The sequence below is a fragment of the Corylus avellana genome, chromosome 7 (assembly GCF_965113065.1).
Source record: "Corylus avellana chromosome 7, dhCorAvel1.hap1.2, whole genome shotgun sequence".
NCBI lineage: Eukaryota > Viridiplantae > Streptophyta > Magnoliopsida > Fagales > Betulaceae > Corylus > Corylus avellana.
Genome location: NC_142496.1, coordinates 24,279,344 through 24,296,224, shown reverse-complemented (window position 1 = coordinate 24,296,224; position 16,881 = coordinate 24,279,344). Strand labels below are relative to the sequence as shown.

The window sequence follows — 16,881 nt, the reverse complement described above, 5'->3', positions numbered from 1 at the left end:
TATTTTTTTATTTTTTATTTTTTATTTTTTTTCAAAAATAATTAATGATGTGTTAACATCTCATCCCCGTAGACCTTTATTTACTAAAATTAGAAATTACATGGGATGGTAACACATCACTTAGAAACTAAATTTTGAAAAAAAAAAAAAACAAAAAAACAAAAAACAAAAAAGAGAAACCTATTCCATTCAAAGTGCCCAAATAAGGTCCCACTACAAAAAACAAGATGGTTACTGACGTGGCAAACAATAACCAAATTTTCCCACGTCAGTAATTATTTTGGTACGTCAACAAATTTTTTTTTGACGTGTTGAATATGACATGTCAATATTTATTGACGTGTTACATTCGACACGTTAGGATTTCCTGACGTGTCAATATTTGACACGTCAGGAAATTTAAATTCAATTTAATTTTTAAAAATTTTATTTAAATATTTATTGACGTGCTAAAATTAGACATGTCAATATTTCTTAATTTTTTTTTAAATATCAGGTATATATATATATATATTCAGTAATGAAGATTGGGGGCCTAGCATACTGCCTACCAAGAAGAATTCCATTTTCTAACTTTCACAACGGAAGAAAATCATGCATCCAGGTTTCATCTTTCTTTACACAATCGAAAGTTTTACATTAGCACTTCCTGCAAGATTAGGTGAATGAGAAACATTATCTGACAATGTCTTTTGTATATATATATATATATATATATATATATATATATATAAGGGGAGAATGAGTGGTTCCCATGCGTCAGACAATATGGGTGGTAAGGTTGTGTGTGATTACCAAAACACCCTTCTAGCTTCTTAAGTGAAGATGAGAGGAAATGGTCCTTAAACTTGTATCTCACACTTGGGCCTTACATTATCAATTTTTATTCTTTTTTCTTGAGCTACCATTTCTAAACTCAAACTATAAGAATAAAACTACTTTGTTTTATCTTACCACGCTAACCCATAATATAAATAATAAACCATCTTATATTATTTTATCATACTACTCCAACCTATTTTTATCTAATCATAACAAACACATTAAATAATTTATTGGGCATTACGTACACAAAATGAAGGATGACATAAAGGATAAGATAGAACAATACAAATTCTCAAACTACTACTGTTACTTTGAAAACACCATTGTCTTGATAGAGTTCTTAGGAAAATAAATCCTTTTGCAGAAGGAATTGAAGTACGAAACAACCCCCTTGTAAATAGACTTTTTCTACCACTCGACCTCCTCTTGTAGATAGAGTCTTCGTGTAACTCATTTTCCATTCTTATATATGACTGCTACTACTCTCAAAATAAAAAAACTAAGCAGAAAAATAAAAACAATGACAATAAGCATAATATGGTTGTAGATAATGAACTTTGTACTCCTTCATATTCTGCATATATAACTCAATTAACTAATAAAACTAATCAAGTCTTGTTTGGTTCTCCATATCTTCTTCATCCAACCCATAGTTCTTTTGTATCCAAGATTTTACGGGAACTTTACAAGAAGGCATGTAATCAGGGGGCTCGCGGATGCTTGTCTCACTAGTGGGCCCATTCTTTACTATAAATGCAGTGTTCATACCCCAACTCATATGTCGATCAAAATGACAATGCCAAAACCACACACCTGCAAAAAATCATTCGATTTATTAAATTAAAGGAATTTGAAAAAAAAAAAGAATAAGAAACATGCAAGCAACAAGAGTAGAAATACCTGGATTATTTGCAACAAATCTGATGGCAAGCCATCCCTTCTTAGGAACTCCAAAGGTATTCAATTCTGGAGGATCAACCACATTAAACCCTTTTGGATCTGTCTCATTATCAAAATTACCAAAACCTGTTCCAATTATATAGAAGCTATATCCATGCAAATGCATTGGATGATTTACCGAGCCTTTTAGCACGCCAGTCCCTTGAAAAACTATCTCCACTGTCTCGCCATAGTTCAACACCTTCACCTTGGTCCCTTGCCTTGTTAATACAATGCTTTCGTCCGTCAATTCATCATTTGTAAAGTTATAGAATGAAGGGGGGTAGTTGGGGAAGTCTGTGGTGTAAACTCCACTGATATTCCTGCACAATATATAGGTTTAGGCATGATCATATTTTTAAACAAATTAACTGGCATATATATATATATATATTTGTTAGCAATGATACAATTAATATTTGGGAAATGAGGAACAACCTGTAGTAGGCATGTAGCACGTCAGTACTTGGGTTGACCCAACTTATGTTATTTAAGGTTGAAACCAATGTTTCATTATCATTCGCTTTTGTACAGGTTGGACAGTAGAGCGAATTCATGGAAACTGTAATATACATTCTCTCAGTTATGTTGAGGGGGACATTTACTGGGTGTTCTTTGTTTGCTAAGCTCCTGATACGACTAGTGAAGGTCAAGGCAGCCATGAAGTCCAAGTAAAGAGGAAGTGCACTTGGAAAGGAAGGAGATGATGGGATAGTATAATTGCCTTTGTACTGTAGAATTGCAGTTGTATTGACATGGTCAAATCCGGTAACAGAGGCGTCTTCGCTTGAGTATTGTCTAGTAGCCAGATAATAGTGGCCGAGAGGCTGGTTTGCTGTGAGCAAGACATCCATTGTTTGTCCCGGGCTTATCATGATGTATTCTGTGGAAATGGGTTTGATATAATGTCCATCCATCCCAACAACTGTGAGATTGTGTTCAGCAACTGCAAAGAAGAGTTCCGCATTCATCACGGCATTGACTACACGGAAAAGATAGGTTTTGCCATAATCAACCATCCAACGGTACGTCGTTCCTGCAAATATTAATTAAGATGGTCGTTGAATCTTAGTCCAACAAATAATTTGAAAGATGAAATTATTAGGCGACTCCATTTTTATCCTTCCAATATTAGTCTGCCTATATTGGAATATAAATTAAATTATTAAATTCATTTATTTTTAATTTTTAACATTGTATCAAAGCAAAAGTACTTAGTTTAAACTTTGTTTCGATTATTCATCTCATATTTCAATTACATTTTTCAGGGATAAGTATTGGCTTAATACCATCAGCCTCTCAAACCTGAGCTGCCAAATCAAAAGCTAAAGACATACCCTTGGAGCAAGGACAAAAATCTCCTGGTTCACCGTTTATGGTATTAGCAACAGAATGTGGCAAGTCCTCACCGGTTGCTATGTCCTCATCCACCAATTCCTTCAAATTTCCATCGTACCAGGCCGCTGCATGTTCAACAAAACTGAATTATTATGTGTACTAGCCTTTTGCTTTAGTCACAAACTTTTATTCACCTCATTAATAGAGAAAGACTTATATTTGCATACCGATCACAACGATCTCTTCTTCGTCCGCCTTAGCAAATGGATAGGTGGATCCAACAGGCGGCAAGATAACTATGGCGCCATGAACTGTGGCACGTGTCCAATCGCTATGAGCATGCCACCAAAGAGTTCCTTCCTCGTCAGAAAATATTACCTCATACGTGAAGTTTGATCCAGGTTCAATGGGGCACTGTGTAATGTATTCTGGACCATCTGACCACGGATTTCTTGGTTGCTTCACACCGTGCCTGTCATGGCATTGTGAATCGTGACAAAATCATGGCTGAGAAGCCAAATGGTATGTTTGTTAATGCTTGTTTAGGAGGTGTTTGTTATTTTTAATTGGCTTAAATATGAAAATAATTTTGAGAGTTTTATGTTTTGAATTATCTATTAACATTTCTATTTTGAGAACCGATAAGAACAAAGGCCGTGTTTGATAACGACTTTATTTTCTGTTCTTACCAGTGAATAGTGACTCCATAGTATCCTTGGTTGTGCACATTAACATACACCGTATCCCCTTTGTGGACTCGAATTACTGGCCCCGGAAAACTGTCATTTACAACTAGTATGCTCTCCGTGTTACACAGCTTCGTGAAGTTTTTTTCCTTAAGCTACAAAAGAAGAAAAGAACATTTAATGATGGTGATTTATTATTAAAAAAGAAAAATGTACAATATATATACATTGACATTAAGCTCCGACCCATTATAGAGCATCTGAAAGGCAACACTTATTTTCTGACCTCCCCCTGCCTCCAACCCGAAAAAAAAAAAGAAACAGATGAACAAAAGAAAAGACAATATATATATATATCATGGACCACTACCATTATTTTGAGAAGTGTACGGTAACAACAGAAAGGTTGTTGTTGAGAAGTGTACGTGGCATAAAATACGGATGGACTGTTGTCGTGCGTAAAATGATCCTGAGATTTATCCCCTACCAGTGACGTATAGGGCCCTAGGTTTTTTATTTTTTCTAATCAAAGCGGGAAAAGGGGGAAAAGGGGCAGGGGCCTAGGTTGAAGAAGCAAAAACAGACTGATTTGAACCTATCTGTTAAAACTGGCCCCTCACATTAAAAGCTTGGCCCTAAAAGCTAGCCTTCAAGGATAAAGGCCTTCTCAGCATATCCGAGATTTTTTTTAATTTATTTGATCGCCGGCAATAAACCGCCTGCTAGCTCCTGATGTCTCCTCCTCTTTCTCCCCCTAGCTAATTAGAAATATGAAGAATTGGCATGAATTTTCTTTTTGAAAACTGATAGGCCCCGAAGGATGAAAGTACCAGTGAAGACTTCGTGGCCTTGTAGGAAAGAGAAGGATTGCTGGGAGCCACCTTGCAGAAGACGTGGCTTAAGGAGGGGTTGCTTGGAGTTAGGACTTAGGAGAACATGGGTTAGGTTTGTTCCTGACAAAATAAAATTTCAAAGAAACTCCACTTATTCTTATGAACTTTCATCCCTTCTCTAATCTTTTTTTTCTTTTCTTTTTTTTTTTCTTTTTTTTTTTTTAAGTTTAAAAACTCTCAATTTAGTACATATAATAACTTTAAAAAGTTTGCAATATTACATCTGTATTAGGATTTTTTGTTAAATCCAAACAAAGCCCTTAGAAATTAAAAAAATACACTTATTTTTTATTTTTTTTATAAAAAAATTAATTAAGGTAATTCTGTATTTTTACAAAATTTTATAAGGGTATAAAAGTCATTTCACATATTTTCCGTTAAATTTAACCCCAAACCTTAACCCAAGGAGTCACATTGAAAACTATTTAAATTTTGACATACTAATTAAATTGAAAATTTTTAAACTTTAAATTAGTAATTACAAAAATGATGAAAATTCAAAGAAGTTAAATGAAATTTCCCATAAAATGTCGACCATGACATCATGTTTCGGGCTTTTACTTGCTCAAGGCATGGGATTTTGGATTAATATGAAATCTAGGGGTGCAAAGGCGGGCGGTTAAAAACCGCCGCTAACCGCTAACCGTATAACCGCTATAACCGCCTAGCGGTTAGCGATTAGCGGTTATTGGGTCTACTAACCGTAACCGCTAACCGCTAACCGCCTTTTTATATAATATATTTTTATAATTATAATTAGAAAAATATTTATACATATAACATAATCACTTGATCATTAAATCACAATTTTTAAAAAGAATAATTAAATCACAATTTGAGTATTAATATATTATCACTATAATTTATATGATTATATCATATGAAATTGATCATTAAATCATTTGATTATATAATAACAAATTATACATATATAATATGACATAACTCATAAGTATACCAATTCATACTAATACAACAACTAAATATCTAGAGACTTATTTCCAATGTATATTATAAACTTATAAGTCTATATATGTTAAGTCTATATAAGTCTACATATGTATATGAATAATATAAATGTATAATATCAATACTTAATCATATGATTCAATGACAATTCAAATACTTTATTCAAGACTTCAAGTGAATCATATTATTAATGTACAATGATGATATGATTCGTATAATATCAAATTAAGTAATTGACATTGGATTAAACAATGACCAATGTGTTACTTATAAACACAATTTAAGTATTAATGTATTATCATTATAATGTTAGTAATTTATATATTATCACTATAATTGATATGATTATATCACATGATGACTTGATCATTAAATCATATGATTATATAATAATAAATAATACATATATAATATGACATAACTCATAAGTCATAAGTCTACAAGTTAATCATATGATTCATGTACAATGATAATCACAATTGATTCAATTGAATTAAACAATATATTACTTATAACTACAAGTCTACAATTTAATTAAAGCATTATTAGATACTTTAGGAATTTAGGATTTATGAGTTTGAACATTACCATTTACCATTAGATATTAAGTTCAATTCAAATAAAAAATATTATAAGTAAATATGATAAGAATTTAAATAATTAACTGGTTATGATTTAATATTTAAGGAAATTTTTTTTAAAGTACAAGTAAATGTAAATTTTGGGTCAAATATTTTTTATTTTTCAATATGGGCTCTTTTTATAGCAATTGGGCGCAAGAAGATATTAAAAATACAAGAAAAAAAAATGAGGGTAAAAATAAGCCCAAAAAAAAGCCCAATTTTAAAAAAGCAGTTAGCGGGCGGTTATCTATTTCACTAACCGCTAACCGGGGGTTAACCGCTAACCGTTAACCGCTAGGCGGTTAGCGGTTGCGGTTAGTAAAATCTACTAACCGCTAAGGCGGTTACGGTTAGCGGTTATTGTCACTAACCGCTAACCGTAACCGCCTTTGCACCCCTAATGAAATCATGGTCGAACCACTGAACCACAGGTTGCGCGGTAGAATTGGATCCTATCCTTTTTCAAATGACTGATGTATTCAATTGTTTTTTGGACTGATTCCAACAACATTAGAAGGTAAAATTTGAGCTTTTGATTAGTGCATGTTTTCACTGATTCGCAGGAGAGAACACCAAGAAGGAAACAATACCAAAAAAACAACATAGGAATGTGAAAGGCCATAAAAAATGGGTTTGAAGACAAATGTAGATCAGATCTTATCCGTTTAAGTTGCTGGGAGGAAAATAATAATTTGATAAGCATGTGAAGCAAATTTTAAAGAAATTATAAATATTATAATTCTATTCAATATTCATACAACAATGCTTAACAAAGAAGTTAATAAAAAGTGTCAGATATATTAAAGTTATTAAATGAAATTATAATATATAACTCTAAAATGGAAGAGTAAAGAGGCGGGTTTGAGACTTACAACAAATTCGTAATAATGCACAGCACCTCTAGCCATGCAAAAGAAACAGCAACTCAGACAAGCAAGCAAGAGGATTTTTGGGAAAACACCAATCTTCTTCATCCTTTTTTGTTCTTTAAAGGTTATCCACTGGAGACTTGCTACTGAGAAAACATATATATATGAGCACGTACGGAACGTTAGGTGCATGTTGGGGTTGGTACGTATGACTTCTTGTTACATATATATATATATGTAACAAGATGTCATACGTATATATATATATATATATATATATATATATATATATATATATATGAGTACGGGGACAATTCGACTCCCACGAAATCCCAATACTCCCCCTTGGGTGATGTTGAACTTGTAATTCCTCCGGTTGAACCAAATTCCATGACACGGGAAGCGAGCTAACGATCAACACTCAAGTTATCTGCGTATTCTGACTGCCCATTTTGACCCTCCATCTCCTTTTTGAACTCCTTTTTTCCTGTGTCTTGGTAGAAGAGCTGAAGTTCAATTGGTGCAATTAAGTTTTTAACAAACATTTGACAGAGATGATTAATGCATTAATTTAGATCAGACTTGATTTTATATTCACTATTTTGGAGCCAAAATCTGAGGAAGTCTACGAGGAGGCAGTAGATACTTGTCTCTAGATCTCCATTTTTAACTATAAAAGTTGTTGGGTCATGGATCAACGGGGTTGGGCTCGGTAAAACAATTTCTCGGCCCATCCTTATAGCTCGGTCATTTTTACTGTTCACCATGTTTACACTCGATTATTTTAGGCCCATTTAATCCCATTATATGACACTCGGTTTTAAGGCCCAATAAGCTGAGCCTTCCATGAATATGGAGTCTCGGGAAGCACTCTCAGTATATCAAGATATATTTGCGTAAAAGTCTTATTTATTGTTCCCCAATATATTGTCGACACGTGGACCTTCGGTAAAGTCCACAGTATTAGATGAACAGGTACAAACCGATGTCTATAAAAGGGAGGTCTTCCCTCACTATTTCGGTAACTTCTTTTTACCCTAAAAAGTTGAATACATTACATATCTTTTATCTTACCCATAATCTTCAAGATTATTTTCTTCTTAAACACTGTGACTAACTTAGGCATCGGAGCTTACTCCAGCCGGACAACGCAGGCAGCTTTGATTCATTTTCTTTGTTTTCCATATTCAGTTGAACCCTCAATTATCAGGTCTTCTACAGAGCCTATCCCACATCATCATTTAGAAAACTGCTCAAACAAAAGTTATAGCAGCATCCATCCCCCAAGTAAAAGGTATTCAAAATGAAAATGGTCAATGTCAGCTTAATATAATTATAAAATCAGTTTTTTTTTTTTCCTGTTACCATTAAAAATAAATAAAATCCTACTAAATAGGCGATCCTCTAATGAGTTCTATATGCAAAAGCTTATGTTGCCTTGTTGGAATGACGTCCATCCTAGAGCTCGCAATTTAATTCACGACTCACGAACACGACACGTAATTTTAAGGTTAGGATTTAGGTTAATCGAGTTTGACCCGTTTATGACTTGTTTAATATACGGGTTGTGTCGTGTCAGCCTGCGGGTTAACTTGTTTATTTATTTATTTTCTTTTAATTTTTTTTTAACTTATAAAAATTAAAATTACTTCACAGTCAGGTCGTGTTGTGCAGGGTCGAAACCTATTAACAGCTTAATTTAATGTGTTCATAGGTCGAGTCAATCCAAAACGTTACATTTATATAAACGGGTTACATGTGTCGTGTTCGGATTTGGGTGTTCGACACGTTTATATAAACAAATTTGGGTTGGCATTAATGGGTTCGTTAGTTAACCGGGTTAACACGAACCCGACCTGCCAACGCATTTTGCCTACCCTAATCCATTCCCTGCCCTGGGTGCATTGTTCTAAATTTTGTTATAGTACATTATAAGGATTTCTATCCCTATCATATATTTTAACAAATTTTGCACTTATGCAACTATTTTAAAACCTCATATATTGTACTTCCAAAAAAAAAAAAGAACACTCGTAAATCGACTAATTAATGTCAATGAAAGTTGCTATAATCTCTTTCACTAAATTTGTGGTCATTCTTAGTATTCTCTTCATATTATGTGTATATTATTTTTTTTTAAAAAAAAAAAATGAAAAATTTACTCTACTCCCCTCATGTTTGTTTAAGAAAATAAAATTTACAAAAGATGAGGAAAAAAAAAAACTAACAAAAATGGATCTCTAGCTGCTTGTTTTCTCGGACAGTCAAAGTTTTTCCAAGTGCCTGATTAGTATTTGGTGGTAATCATTTTCTCTCTCTCTCTCTCTCTCTCTTTTTGTCCTCAAACAATGATGGCTCTGATTTCTTAACTACCGAAATCGAACACATGTTTAATTGTGTGGTAAAAGCGGAGACACCAATGGACAGAAAATAACCACGTTTAATTGTGTCTGACAGTTTCAACCTAAAGTTCTCAACTCCATTATTACTCACGTGCTTGATCCGAGAGTCTGCGACGAATTCTTCAACGCATTACTCAAGAAGAATCTTTTGAGTTCGGTTCCTATTAACCGACCGAGTGAGGGAGGGTAGGAGAGACGTTCCAACGTGCTGTAAATGGCTAGCTGTGGACCGGAGGAATCAGGAGCGTATAAGCGGAATGATTATAACCGCTCAATAATCGCTAAACGCTTATAATTATTAATTATTAATTATTAATTATTTTTATATATGATTATAAAAAATTATTAATCACTTAAGGCATGGTGATTATCAATTTTAAGGATAAGAATAAACGGTTAATAACTAATATATATATATATATATATATATATATATAATGTTTTAGTGTTTCGATTTGTATTAGAATTTCCTAATATTGGTATTTATTTAGACTTTGAAATGCTAGTGTTTTAAACGACTTACTCCTCACACTTACATATTGCAATTTTCTAGCAAGTCTTTTTCATCTTCTTATACTTGTTTGCTAATTGATAGAACACTTCATCACTGTTAAGATAGATGCAGTAGTAGCAGGCAACTCAGCCAACTCATCTCATCACAAAGATTCTATTTCAGGAATTATGGAAATCAGTTTGACAGCAAAGAAGGAAGATACTAAAGGAATTGTGGAATTACAATCAATAAAGGATTTGGTGATTGATACTCCAGCTGTCAAAGCACTCCTAAGGTCTCTGTTATAGACTCCCACGTGGTGTGCAAGACATTCCTTCGATATCAATACGTGTTGCACAAGACCTCCTTAGATAGCCACGCAATGAACACATGTAGATTTGATTTGGAAGTGATTTGTATTAGAATAGAATAGGCATAAAAGAGTTTCCTTGTATATTGTATATTTTCAATTCAATTGTACACTTGTAAACCGGTATAAATAGAATACTCTAATTATGTTCTGGTCAAGTCCACCAAAACCAATTTTCATTTTTCCACTACTGTTCAATCACTTCCTAATTGATCACTTCGCCAAAGTAAGAAAAAACATCGTAGAACAAATGAAAGAAAGCCAGATCATGTTGTATATATATTATATACAACCTCTAGTCTTAGGAGTAGAATTAAATTAAGTGTTTTAACAAGCGTGTATGCTAATATATAAAATGTACAACCTTATTATTTAAAATAAAAATATAAAATTATTTAAAATAATCCAAAAACAATATAAAAAAGTTTAAAACACTATCAAAAGTTCATATATAAAAAAACAATTATCTATCAATAATTATTAATTTTAATAACTGCAAATCGCCTCACCGATATTGAAAATCTGTTAGGAAAAAAAAAAAAAAGAATAAATAAAAATTGTACAACATTATTTATAAAAGAATTCGAGGCCACCACGGGTCCACGAGTCAGGAGTAAGCTGTGGTCCTGTGGACAAAAAGCTGCTCATAATTGACACCACAAACATATAGTGGCACGACTGGTCCATCCGGAAAAGCAAAAAGAAATTATTAAAAATTAATAACAGCAACCAATTATATTTATATACCCCGAATGGAAGGTCACGCCGTCACTCACGCCCAACCTTGAGTACTTCAGTCTAGTCTTTGTCAGGTTTTAATTTTTCTTTTTGCTTTTCCCGATAGACTAGTCGTGGCACTTTTGTTGCCACTTCATGTTTATGGTCTCAATTATGAGCAGTTTCCTATGATCCGTGGTGAGCCCGAATTCTGTTATAAATAATGTTGTACAATTTTTATTTTATTCTTTTTATTTATTTATTTTTTTTTTGAACAGATTTTAATTAGAAACCAGCCAAACCAACAAACTACAAAAAAATTAAAAAATTAAAAAATCAAGGGGAGGTGAATCTGCATCACTACAAATGGGAAGAAAAGATGAGGAAGGAAAATATGTGAGAATGTAGTTAGAATGAGCTCTTGTTTGGCCCAATATGCTACATCATGAGTATAAAAGTTGACACTTTTGTGTATTTTCAAAGCCTCCCAAGTAGAGGAAGCTGTGATGAGAGATGGAATCGGAAATGACATTTTGCGATCTTCCAATCTTAAACAATGGTGGGGTGTTGAAGAGCAAAGATGACCACAAAAGAGTTATTTTCAAAAATAAAATGTTGGAGCTGTAGAGAGGAAGCTATAGTTGAAGCAATGCATGCTGCAAGAGCCTCTCTATAGTTTGGATCACATGAATGATTAATTTGAGAGATAACCTTGATGATGCTTCTATTGGAGTCTCGGCAAACAACAGATTGGGTTGTTGTACAATTTTTACTTCCTACACGCTTATTATTACATTTTTTTTTAGGTATTATTTAAAATTACTATTGATAATTAAACGATTATAAGAGAAGAGTGTGTAGTGTGGAGTAGGATCATCACCGGTCTAATTTGGACTGGAGATAATCCAGTTGATGGGCAAGATTTCTAGAGAGATCTTAATGCCATCAATGGGACACTTGTCCCATTAATAAGAATAATAAAAAATTATTATTATTCTTTTAAAAATAATTAAAATAATAAAATTTTAAAAAATATATATATTAAAAAACTAAGGGGTGACTGCACACCACATCTTAGCTACAAGAGGTGTCGCAATGTGGTGGCTGGCCACCTGCAAGGGCCAAAAAGAAAAATAATAATAATAATAATGGGTTTGGCCTCTTGTTGGTGGCCGAACCACCCCCAGGGGCCGATTGGGGGGTGGCTGAAGCCACCCACAAGGGCAAAATCAATCTAAACCCTTAAAAAAAATAAAAAAAAAAAGTATGATTTGGCCCTTGCGGGTGGACAAACCACCCCCAAGGGACATGGGGTGGATTCGTGACGTAGCGGAAGATTAAGGTAACTAATCAAAGAGTAGCGTCTTTTATTATGTAAGAAGAAGCATCGTCGTCTTCTACCCAACAGATAAAACAAGCCTGCAAGCTAAAAGAAAGATAAAACTCTACAGAGTATTTGACAGAAAATTCTCTGATTTGATAATGATTCAATGAGTAAGTTTTACATAATAATCTAACCTAGTTATAGAAGAGAAATCCTTGCAATAAAGTAAACCTACTTCTAGTAGATAAAGTAAATTTAATCCTAGTAGGAAAAGTAAACATAATCCTAGTAGGAAAAATAAACATAATTCTAATAGGAAAAGAAATCATAAAATAAAACAAAAACATAACCCTAGGAGGAAAAGAAATAAAATAAAACTAAAACTCTTTTTTATCCTATTTCACGTCCTACATCACTTCTGCAACCCTAAGGATTGGTTGGGGGTGGCTTCGCATGGCCCTTGGGGGTGGATTGGGCACCGCAAGGGTGAGAAAAAAAAATTATATTTTTTATTTTTTTAAAAAAATTAAATAATATTTTATTAATTTTTTAGAAATAGGACATGTGGCGCCATTGTGGTTATTGGATCTCTTAAAGAGATCCTGACCATGAGCTGGTTCCTGTCCAGTCCATGGAGAGGATCCTATTCCATGTAGTGTAATATTGCTCTTTTCTGTTTGGGCAGTTTTAAAAGTCGGTCTCTTTTGAGAGTTTTATTTTAAAGGATTATAACACTTTATTGAAAACCTTTTTTACGTGAATTAAAATAACGATTTTTAATTAATAAATCACAAATGTCATTTAACTTAAATATGTTTATCTTCAAGGTATTACAAATACAATTGATCAGACAAGTAATTGATTGATCGATGTGCCACGTGCATCGATTGATCAATGGTGAGATCGATCAGTCAATTGTAGTTGAACCCTAAAATTTTTAAAACTGCTTTGACACCTTTTGTGGAACACTCGTATATGGTTGCATAAGTATATATATTTTAAAGAAGTTTTACAACACTTTTTAAAATATTTTAAAGCCTTGTGGTTTATACACCAATGACTATTTTAAAATAATTTCCACCTTTTTAAGTGAGGTGTTACATTGTATGTCTTTAAATACTTAGGTGTTTTGGTGGTAGAGGATTGGATTTGAAAATGCAAGTCATTGTACTAGTGTTAGCAAGATTGCAGAAGAGCAATGGAGAGAGAGGATGATGTGAGAGGAAAGCAGGGGCAAGATTCTTGTTATTGAAAATAGAGATACCCCCGTCTCCTTTGGAGTACTCCCGCACTAGTGGGCTGTCCTTGGGCCTTGGCGTACATGGGCCTCTAATGGACTCTTCGAATCTCTCTGATATATGACCTTGGGGGCCACCCATACTTAAAACTTTCATTGTTAGTATTCTTTTTCTTTTTTTTTTTAGTATTCTTTTTCTTTAACAGTAAAGGAGAATGATAAATGCCATAAAACAAGAAAAAGAAAAAAAAAGTTACGTACAAATTGTTGTGCTCAAATTTCATCTGCTTGTTGATATGTTTATCCCTTTTCTGATGTGGGCTCGTGTTTGGGAACGGGTGCGGGGTCTCACTAGAGGTAAGGTGGTAGGATCAGTTTTCCTTAGCCTACCTATGGTGAACGTGAATGGTTGTGATAGTAGGGTATTCGAGGTACCCTTGCCTCCAAAGCAACTACAAAAATTGTGTAATAATTTTTTGACGATTCTTATTGATCAATACCCCTCTTTATATATAGAGGTTGCATAAAGAACAACATGTACAGTGAAACCCTAATTCTAGTGGGAATACAAAATCTCTTATTGACCCTACTAAGGATTTTGCTTTATAAACCGAATCCTATTTTATTCTCCTACCAGAATCCTTTCCATAAGAGGACTCCTATTTCCTACTAAGGACCGTGCTTTATGAGCAACGGAGCCCCCGCTTGAAACTTTGCATGTAAGTCATCTGCCACTTTGATACTCCTCTTGGACTCCAACTAGGTCTTCTGAATCTTCGAGTAGAATGCCACGTCTACCATGAGTGGTAGGATGGGTACGTAACACTCCTTCCTCCTTAGAATTGCCCTTGCCCTCAAGGAAAAAAGTAGGAAAACACAACTGGATGTCTGAAAGAGATTCCCATGAAGCATCGGCAGGAGAGAGGCCCTTCCAATGCACCAATACTTCAGGAATTCCCTGCTGAGTGCGTCGTTCCAGAACTGCTTGTGGGGTAAGTTTGCTGTCTTCCACAACTGATGGTAGATGGTCTTGAACTGGAACCCCTACGACCACCCATTTATTGAGGACATAAATATGGAAAACGTCATGAATTTTTGCTCTAGGCGGGAGGACCAACTGAAAGGCAACGGGTCCTATCTTCTCTGAAATGTGGTAAGGGCCATAAAATTTAGGGGAGAGCTTCTGATTACTCCTTCTTTGGACAGATTGTTGTCTATATCCATGGAGCCGTAAGTACACCCATTCTCTCACAGAGAATTCTCGTCCGGAATGGCCCTTGTCATACACTTGCTTCATCCGATTCTACACTCCCCATAATTGCTTTCGAACCTCCCGTAAAACCTGATCACGGGCAATCATGGCATCTTCAATAGCAGCCAAGCGTGTAGTGCCCGGAATGTAGGAGAGGAGGGTGGGTGGCGAACGGCCATAGACTATCTTGAAAGGAGTGTGTTTAGTAGCTGAATGGAAACTAGTGTTGTAGCAATATTCCACCCATGGCAGCCATTTCACCCACTGTTTGGGCATAGCACTTGTGAAACATCTCAAGTACATCTCAATAGTCCAATTAACAACCTCCGTTTGGCCGTTAGTTTGTGGGTGATAGGCCGAATTGAATTTGAATTTCGTTCCATTGAGGAGGAAGAGTTCATGCCAAAAGAGTCCCGTAAATACAGGGTCCCTATCACACACTATGGAGGTGGGAATCCCATGCAAGCGAAAGATGGCTTCAAAGAAAATTTGAGCTACTTGAAGAGCTGTATAGGGGTGCTTGATGGGAGTAAAGTGGCTAGGGATGTAAACGAGCCGAGCTTGGGCGAGCTTTGCCTGTCTAATCTCGGCTCATATAAGTTTTAGTCGAGCTTGAGCTCGAGCCGAGCTCAGACACAAGCCTAACAATTGTGTTCAAGCTTGGCTCGTCAAGGAGTTATCCTTGCTTAAGCTTGGCTCGCTAGCTTGCATATTCAGCGAGCCGAGCTGGCTCGACAAACTTAGACTATTATTTTTCTTTTATAAAATTTAAATTTTAAGCCACAGCTCAAAAAGCCGCCTTCCCCAAGCTACTAGCTTAGGTAACCTCCAATTAAGTAAGCCAAAAAGGCTCAACAAGCATTGTGAAGTGTGAAGGTGGGACCCCTTCACAAGAAATGCTCCACGTGAGCCTCTACTTTAGTTTTAATGCTATTCTTCTTGTGAGGGGCATGCCCTTTTATAGATAACTGAAGGTGGGATCTTTTGCTTCCTTATCGATGTGGGACGGATGAGCTTCAATTCTTTCACTTTTTTTTCATTCTCATGAATTCTGCGTCACAACTCTCTCTCTCCCTCCGTGGACCCACTGGACCGTGGCAATTGTAGACTGTAGTATGCTTATTTCTTCTACTTATTTCCTCTATTCCATCCATCCCAAGCGTTCCAATCTGTAGCAAATCAAACAAAAGAATATGCGTTGATGTAAGGTATATCTCAAAGAATATCTAGATATGAATCTAGTTCAAGAAGGAAAATGGGAAGTGTGCAGTATAAATTAATGCGGAAAAAGAAAAAAAAAAAAACAAAAAATTGAGCCTTGGGGCTTTTCCTCTTCTTTTTTTCTTGTAGCAAAAATGAATTAATGTGAAAAAAAAATCAGAATGTTTGGTATGAAAAGATTTTTTTTAAAAAAACATTGTTTTATAATGAGAGCCCACACGTTTTTTTACCAAACAGAGGCCACAAAGTCTTTTGTTTTTTTTTTTTTTTCTCCTCGTGTTGTTTGACAAATTAGAGCTTAGAAAAATTTGTCATTCGTCTCATATAAACTAAGAATAATTCTAGAAGTATCTTTTGTGTCTTTCTTGTTTCCCTTCACTCCTATTGATTTAATAATGATACTTCAAATCATATGATCAAACTCCTAATGATCTAACGGTGATACTTCAAGTTATATGATCAAAACTCTTAGATTCACATGATAATACTTAGACAATGTGACCATACCGATACACCATATTGATATTATGATTAAGCATATGAATCATTCAAATGATCCAAAGGTTATTGTATCTAAGTAAGACCATTGTTATTTGTTACTTAATTTATAATTAATATAGATACACACAAGGCTCAATCGCGTTTTTTTTTCTTCTTATGTTTTTTAAATGATAATGTCAAACACCTTTATGTCTCACACACTAAAAGTCTACCATCATATTA

General features: G+C 34.5%; 2 protein-coding genes across 2 annotated transcripts; both read right to left on the bottom strand.

Annotated features, from left to right (window-relative positions):
• Nucleotides 1-1,429: 1,429 nt before the first annotated feature.
• Nucleotides 1,430-7,190, bottom strand: LOC132184911 (laccase-14-like). Its single transcript, XM_059598701.2, has 7 exons — nucleotides 7,146-7,190; nucleotides 3,792-3,943; nucleotides 3,330-3,574; nucleotides 3,102-3,227; nucleotides 2,203-2,800; nucleotides 1,726-2,087; nucleotides 1,430-1,638 (listed from the first exon to the last, which is right to left on the bottom strand). Exons 1-7 carry the CDS (start codon nucleotides 7,179-7,181, stop codon nucleotides 1,430-1,432), a joined length of 1,728 nt encoding a protein of 575 aa, XP_059454684.1. The 5' UTR covers nucleotides 7,182-7,190.
• A 7,219-nt stretch (nucleotides 7,191-14,409) lies between these two features.
• Nucleotides 14,410-14,982, bottom strand: LOC148584703 (uncharacterized). The gene has a single exon (XM_088518581.1). It carries the CDS (start codon nucleotides 14,980-14,982, stop codon nucleotides 14,410-14,412), a length of 573 nt encoding a protein of 190 aa, XP_088374707.1.
• Nucleotides 14,983-16,881: the final 1,899 nt, after the last annotated feature.

Excerpts from the sequence above, each read along its gene's own strand:
- LOC132184911 (XM_059598701.2), bottom strand. The coding sequence starts at position 7,181 with ATGGCTAGAGGTGCTGTGCATTATTACGAATTTGTT. Across the intron at positions 2,801-3,101 it reads TTTTTGTCCTTGCTCCAAGG|GAACGACGTACCGTTGGATG; the intron begins GTATGTCTTTAG and ends TAATATTTGCAG. Across the intron at positions 2,088-2,202 it reads GTGCTACATGCCTACTACAG|GAATATCAGTGGAGTTTACA; the intron begins GTTGTTCCTCAT and ends TATATTGTGCAG.
- LOC148584703 (XM_088518581.1), bottom strand. The coding sequence starts at position 14,982 with ATGAAGCAAGTGTATGACAAGGGCCATTCCGGACGAGAATTCTCTGTG.